The sequence below is a fragment of the Benincasa hispida genome, chromosome 12 (assembly GCF_009727055.1).
Source record: "Benincasa hispida cultivar B227 chromosome 12, ASM972705v1, whole genome shotgun sequence".
Taxonomy (NCBI): Eukaryota; Viridiplantae; Streptophyta; class Magnoliopsida; order Cucurbitales; family Cucurbitaceae; genus Benincasa; species Benincasa hispida.
In genome coordinates, this window is record NC_052360.1 from 63,973,807 (window position 1) to 63,981,987 (window position 8,181).

The 8,181-nt window shown below is 32.9% G+C and overlaps 1 protein-coding gene across 1 annotated transcript; it reads right to left on the reverse strand.

Moving 5' to 3' along the window:
• Positions 1 to 2,089: 2,089 nt before the first annotated feature.
• Positions 2,090 to 6,740, reverse strand: LOC120068224. Its single transcript, XM_039019937.1, has 4 exons — positions 5,425 to 6,740; positions 5,070 to 5,257; positions 3,474 to 3,683; positions 2,090 to 2,588 (listed from the first exon to the last, which is right to left on the reverse strand). The coding sequence occupies exons 1-4, from the start codon at positions 6,701 to 6,703 to the stop codon at positions 2,430 to 2,432; spliced, it is 1,836 nt and encodes a 611-aa protein (XP_038875865.1). The 5' UTR covers positions 6,704 to 6,740; the 3' UTR covers positions 2,090 to 2,429.
• Positions 6,741 to 8,181: the final 1,441 nt, after the last annotated feature.

Sequence of the window (8,181 nt, forward strand, 5' to 3'; positions counted from 1 at the left end):
TGTTGTTTTGGATTGCCCTTTCCATCAAACTGCTGAAATTTTGGAGGTTAGTACCCAGCTAGCATTCTCAAGTTGTTGATTCTTTTGGTGAATGGCTTGGATTACATAAAAGAAATTTACGATGGTCCTCTATATTGAGCCCTTATGGAGTTTGTGATTATATCCTGCAACTGTTGAACTAATAGGGAGGTGACAAAGGTAGATTGTTGTCACTGGTTTTTCTGCAAGATAGTATTTCCTCTGTCATTGCTTTGATAGCTAGAGTTTGACTTGTCTCAGCAATTTCTCGAGCCTACAATGGACTCTCAAGGCCGCGATTTCATGGTCTCGCTCCTTAACAGCTTTCATTAAGAGATTTATCTTCCTCTTTATCTCTACCATGGCCGACTCAGTTGTTATGTCAGAGATCATGACAAACACTACATCAAAGTGCAATTCTTTCTCTTATCGATCAAAAGTAGGAGCAGAGTTGTCGAATAAGGGATTTTCTCTTATGACAATCCCACCTTTAGAAAATTCCATTAGTTGTTCCTAGATTTTCTCCATGATGACAGAGCCTTGTTCTTGCCTGTGCAGGATCTCCTTTAAGGGACTTCGGGTGATAGGTCTCATACAGAAGCTGCTTATAGCAGTTGCTTTGGATGCAACTTTTTTTGTGTCATTTGTTGATTTGGATGACGAGAGAGATAAAAGGTAGAGATGTCCCACCGGACGTGCCAATATGTTCGCACGGCATTTTTGGATAAACTTGCTTCGTGGAGTTGAACTTGTTTTTGTGTTAATTTGATGCGATGTAGCTCAATCTCTAGTACTTGATCTTCTTATTCTCTCTCAATTGGATGCGCACACTTGACTTGAGGAAGCGAAACACATGATGTTATTGAAGTTGAAGTCTTGGAAGAATCTTTGGATCTTCAAAACTTGAGCTTCAAAGAGTGATTTAATCTTCAGGAATCAAGGAGTCTTCTAATTATAGGGAATTCTCTCTAGGCTCTCTGGAGGGTAGGATTGCTGATCCCACAAATGAAGAGAACTCCTCTATTTATAGAGCTCTCAGGTGGGCTTGGGCTTGATTGGTCCATGGACATGGCCCTGGGACTCATTTAATTGGATTTGGGTTTGATTAAGCTTATTTTTAAGCTCAATTGGATCTTAGCCCAAATTGTAATATCAAACTGAATCAAATTAGTTTCGTTCATTCCAATGGCTATGATGAAACAAAGTGACATCATTGGAATTTGCCAATTTATATCTTCAATTTCAATTTTGGACACATGTCAGCTTTTAATTGGTCCCAAATTTGATGGTTTGTAATTTCGTCATTAGTTTAGGAAATGACGTAGCAATTTGTGATTAATCCAAAATTTATCCTTCAACACAAATCTTCGCGTGGCAAAATTTTAACTTTTTGAAAAATGATTTTTTTTCCCTTTGTAATTGAAAAGAACATAGAGAGATGAATATTAGCTAGACCCATATATTATTCATTAGAGATATCCATTGTCCCATGCTGCTACTCCTAATGGAGTGAAATCTCTCTAAACTATAGTAGTCAAATCTCCATTTAATTGAGAGAGACAAATCTCTATAATCTATAGTAGTCAAATCTCTAAATTTCATGTTTTAAGTTCAGAGTTTTATCGTTTGATGACTTATAGTCTTTTATGTTTGAACAGTAATATTTTCATTATTGCATTAGATGTTCTTGTTGTGTTCAAAATTGGAATTGATTTTAATATGAAAACCAACTATCGACGGGACTCATGAGATCATATTAATATTAGATATTAAACCACAAAATCTACCATCATAAAGGCATATACAAACAAGAGAATGAAAATGCTTATCAAATACTTAGACAAAATATGTATAGACTCAGATGTCAAAGATTTTAATCTCTCATCCCACATATTGTTGAACAAAAGATAAAATCATTTAGTTTTAAATTTACTTGAATCGATCTTAAAAAGTTGCATAGTTTTATTCTCAAACATTTGGATAAGGGAATAACCAACTAGGTTGAACTTGAACATTCTTTCGTTATCTATTTTCATCCTCTAACAAACCAATATTTCAAAAACGAATGCTTAAAAAAAAAAAATTTTTTAGTAACAATAAAGGACTGGGAGATTCGAATCATGAAGCTCGTAATTATCAACACACTCGGATGTCATTGTTTGGCAAAGGAAAAAAAAATAGTAAGACAAAACCAAGTGGGGTGGAAGTGAAATTCAAATCTAAATTTGACTCTCTGAACTAAGTAAAAAAGGGGGGAAAGGCCTCGTAGATCAACAAAAGGACTTGCGAATTTTCTCGGTGGGCTACGCTCCCATCTCCGGTGACAAATTTTCACCATCTTGGGCAAGTTTGATGGCTGCATTCGCAACGGATCGAGCATGAAACTGAATGTTTCTCTGTACATCTGGTTCCTATCTGAAATGTAAAGAAATAACATTCTCATTTCGTTCAACCAAAGCACGCAAAGCCGTCTCGACATCGTCAAATGGTTGACCAGCATAGAGCTGCAGTTGCTTCTTCTTCACAACAATCATTTTACTAGTACGTGATTTTATGACCTTCTCAAGTTCCTACAGAAGCACCAACCAAAAATGTTAGTGGTTTTCTTTCCTCTCCTTTTTGTTATGTTCTTCCTCCTATTATGCCAGAAAGGTAGTGTATATAAGCGCTACTCGTGAGGGAGAAACAAAACCAAGAACCACAAAACTACAAATTCATCGTTAATCCGAGTATAGGTCAGTGAATAAAGTACCAATTAGATTATTATCCTCATAAATATTGATGATTTAATCCCTCAACCTGACAATCATTCAACTCAAACAAATAAATAAAAGACACAAGCTCATCAATTGGACAGAATGATTGCGACTTAGGGAACATTTGGCACGGAGTTTGAAGAAGATAAAGTGATTATAAAAGAATTCTTACCATTTTTAGTCCATGTGGATTTGCTGACTAACTATTTATCCTGTCATACATCCACGTCGTTGAGACGTATTCATAGTTTTTACTTTGAACTTAATCGGCAGCTTTTATTATCTTATTTTAATTCAATTGAATTTATTTTCTGGACTAAACACAATATTGTAAATTGTAATTTAAAACAAATAAAATTTTAAATTAATTATCCCATAAGAACATTGAAAATAAATATCAACATAACATTATAATATTGTGCTTATTATGATTTCTATAGTTATGCTACTATAATATATTATTAATTTACCAAAAACAAATTTACTTCTCTGCATCAATTATTTTAAAAGCTATAACAATTCTAACCAAGTCTTAAATCTTTCTAATCTTTGCTTTCTCAATACATTATCTGCATAAAGTGAACATAAATCAATGATGAAAGAGAAGCTAGATATCATGATATTGAAGTTCACAATTCTTACTTTTGCAACGATGAATGAGAAGCTAGATATCATGATATTAAAGTTCAAAGTTCTTACTTTTGTTGGCAGAGGAACAACATCAGTTGTGAAATTGTCGAGCTCTTCAAAAAAAGATTCCAGAAGATAACAGAAGTTATTTGCATCAACATGGTCTTCAAAAGCAACTGTATAAGTAGATTCCTCAATGTCCTGTGTCTTGGAAGGAATCTTTAAGGTGAAAAGTCCTTCTAGTTCTTCATCATTGGAACCTCGATTCATAAAAATAACCTGTGATGGATACATTTTAATGTTAAGGGGAAAAGAAAAAGGATCTTAGGGTTCAAAAACGCTTTACGCTTCAAACTAAGAGAACAATTATTGAAATATGGATCTCCACAAGAAAAAAAGTACTTCAAACATGTATGCTTAACATTTCCATTGTTTTTTAAATATTTAATGTATGCTAAATTACCATCCAAAAAAACCTTCGAATTTTCCATATGTTTCAAAAATACCCCTATTCTTTCAAAAGTTACAATATTACCAAAAAAAAAAAAAAAAAAAATCAGAAACATTTAATTAGAGTATAAATCTCTCATTAGATGAAAATTGGACCCTAAAACAGTGTGAAAATTGAGACCTAAACATTATCACACTGTTATAGGTCACGGCCACACCCAGTTCATGTCCCAATTTCCACCCAAAATTTTAATGGAATTCTACTCTAAGGTAGTTCTGAAACATTTATGAAAGATCAAGGACCATATTACAACATTTGAAAGAATAGGAGCATTCTTGCAACAAATGCAAACCTCAAATTAGCCTTTAATATACTCAAATGAACATAACTGAATGATTAGCATTCCTTCTGTTCAAACCCATGAAATCAATCTTTTCCATGACCAAACTTCGTATCTTGAGATACAAACCACCAAAAGGAGCCAAGGGAAGGTGTATATTCACCACATTTCACCTTTCTTGACCTGAAAACATTCCTGCGTTCCCCCCTCTGAATCATTAAATTTTTTACATGGATTTAGAGTTATTCTGCCTAAAGCAGTATTATGTGGCACTATAAGTACGTGCGTATCCACCAATTAATTTACCAAGGACTGAAAATCCCTCCAACCATGGACCCCTTAAACTAAATTTATTTGCAGATAGAACCAGCTGAAGGGTAGCCATTCTATTAATAAACTAAGGCTTCAATTAATAACCATATAGATTTTTGTTTTTAACTTTTGGTTTTTGAAATTTAAGCATATAAACATTTCTTCTACCTATAAACTTCTATGTTTTTGAAACCATGTCAAGTTTTGAAAATTAAAAGTAGTTACTAAAAACTTTATTTTTGTTTTAGGTTTTTGACTGAGAATACAAATGTTTCTATAAGAAAGGTGAAAATCATAAAGAAAATTGGAAGGAAACAAGCATAGATTTCAAAAACATAAAACTAAAAACAAAAGTGTTATCAAACAAGGCCTATATAATTCATTTGGAATAGTTGTTATGCTAAGTGTGCGACCATTCAGTTTTGAATCAGAATTAAAAACTAAAAGATTGAGTAAATAATCCAAACATCCATTTGTCACGTTTGTAATGTCTTCATAAATTAAAATCATGCCATGAAGAAGAAAATAGGTACAGAAAGTAAAGTTTTATCTTCTAACTTACTAGAACATAAGGAAGATTCAACCACCATAAATCAGCCTTCTTGTTTGTTTGTTTGCCTCTATCTTCACCAGCCATAGATTTCATTCTAACACTGTCATCTGAACTCACCGAAGGAGATCTTTTCTCCATTACATCTTCTAAATTCTGTGACTTCGATATCTCAACTGAAGAAGTCTCCTGAACGACACCTAAAAACTTAAGAAACAAACCATAATTATTTCTTAGAACAAGGAAATACAAAGTTCTGAACAACCATAATTTAAGGTTGAGAAGAGGAATCTTCAACGCATCAAAAAGATCAACAAACAAAACCAGCATTAAACAAAAAGAGTATCTTGTAATTTAGAGACATTACCATTACTTGGTTTATTCTTTGAACTTGAAACCTTAGTTCCAATATCCAAATTCGTTCTATCGTTTTCCCGTGGTAATACTGATCCATTGCTTGCGAAATTTGTGTCATCATCTTCGAACATCTCTGACACACTATCCTTGATTTCATTATCTACCCCACTATCCTTGATTTTGTTATCTACCCGTTTATTGGTATCCTTCATTCCCATGTTACCACCAACAAAATTTGCACCTTCCACTGTTGTACCCTTGCCATTTGAGCCACCCTTTTTCCCATTAGATACAAAACCTTGAAACCCCATAGGTTTCTTCATTCTATCACTAGAAGAATTTCTGTATTTCAACTTTTTCTTAAACATTAGACTCTTATTCCTCTCTTCACCATTGAAACCCTTCCTTTCAACCGCATCTTCAACATTTTCAGACTTGAGCAAATAATTTACCGGTGAATCCGGTATCTTTTCTTTGGCAGAATTTAGCCTCTTCTCTAACTTAACAAGTCGAGCATCAACCTCTTTCTCGATACCAATCCTAGCCCTAGAAATTACATTTCCACCCTCCATGTCGTCTTCCCCAATATCATCAGATATTTTATTTTTCTCCTCTATCCTTGCTGCCTTAGCCATCAATCTGATCTCTTCAATTTTCTCCCTCATTTTCGTTTCCTCCAAATAAACCAACTTGTTCGTTTTAGACCCGAAATTCCCAAGGATAATTCTCTCATTTCCATTCAACAACAGTTCTCTTCCGCTTTTTCTCCTAACACTCAAACCTTCATCTGAATTCTTATCTTCCTTGATCGAACTACCATATTCTAAAACCCAAACAGTACAGATTGTCTGAAACGCAAAAACAGCAAGTAAGTAAACGCCAAACCTGACAAAACTTCCCCACGAAAATTTGGCAACGTCAAAATTAAGCAACGAGGCAGTGTCCGAGCTCTCGGAGAGTCGAGATTCGCCGTCTGTGGCTGTGGAGGAAGGGCAAGATTCCGCCGGAGATAAAACCTCAGTCTCGACGCCTGAAGGACCTGATATTTCCGGCAATACGATCGGAGTTGAAGATTCGCTTTCAGGAGGAATGGGAGAGACAGTGAAGGGAGGAGGTTTAGTTAGGGTTTTGAGAATTTTGATGCGCAAGTGATTTTTTCTTCTTGGGAGCTTGGAACGAGATGAAATGGAAATGGAAGATGAAACTGAAAGCAGTGGCTTGGCTCTGCAAATAGTGAATTTATTGCAAGGAATGGAGAAAGAGACGGTGGAGCCGTACGTACCCGCCATAACCAGCGGGGAAAGAAGCTTGAGAAATGAGGTTTGAATTTCTGGTAAATAATGGCGTAAGGGATGATGCTATGGGCCTAGGCCCATTTTAACATTTTGAAGTATCAAATTACCAATTAGCCCAAGCCCACTCTAAAAAGAGGAGGGTAATTTTGTGGCTAAAAAAAGAGGCACTATTTAAAAAAAATGACAAAGTTACTATTTGAGAATACTAGATGAAATAGACGTGTGCCGGCTTAAACATATTTATAATAAATTATAATTTAGATTGAATATTTATTAAATTTAATTAATAAATATTTCACATGAAATTAAGTAACTTAAAACAATATCGGTTAAAACTATATATTTATAGTTTCAAGTTAACTATATTTATCGTTAACTTTTTTTTTTAAAAAAAAATTAGACCTCAAACATTTTCAACCCCATTCACTTCACTATGGTTGAAAATAATCGAGGCATATTTTTTAAATAATAAAAGGGTGATAAATTTTTTTTAATGAATATACTTCTAATTGATTTTAAATTTTAAATGGTTGATAATGAGTTTAAAAGTAAAAAAATAAACAAATAAATATAAAAATAGTAGGATAGATCAAAATATAGTACATATGATATAATTAGAATAAAGTTTGTTAAAATAAAAAATGATACAAAAGTGACATAATAACATAAGGTTTATTATATTAAAAAGGTATAACTTATTACCCCATGGGATAATTCTTTTGTGGTGCTTGAAAGAAAATTATTTTTGGAGACAAATATATATATATATATATATATATATATATATTACTTTGAAATTTAAAAAGAAAAAAAAAATAGAATAAGTATGTAATAAATTGAACCTTGATTAGAGGGGAATCTCTTTGTAAAAAATATTTTTTTTGTATGTATGGAAAGAAAAATGTGAATCCTCTCATGATTTGATAGGAATTTTTGTTGTTGACAAATTTGACCTTGAACATGCTTGTTTTTTCGAATCCTAGAGGAAAACAATGAAAACATAGATTACTTATGGGAGAAAAAAGTTTAAATACAAAACAATAGAAAATAATAAACAAATAAACTCTTCTAAATTCTCTAAATCGAAGAAGAAGGAGAAGAAGAAGATGAAAGATTTAACCAAACTCATGCAAATATGGTATAATCCAAAAATTTTAAATGTTTGGATTGACTTTCTAAGTGTTCGAATAAGTGTTTATAATGCGCAAAAAAAAAAAGTTTATAAACACTTAGAAAGTCATTCCAAATAGGTTCTTAAAATATGAGGAAGTATTCAGATTTGAAGATAAAAACTAACCTTTTCTAGAAAATAGATTTCTCAATTTTCAAACTTGCATTATGACAAAATTCGATTTTTCAAGAATGAAAGCCTTAATCTCTATTCTTTTAGGAAGATCTTGATCCTCGAATAAAAGAAATGATTTCGTCGATCATTTTGTAAAAGGGCAAAGGTAAAAGATTTTTAATTAATT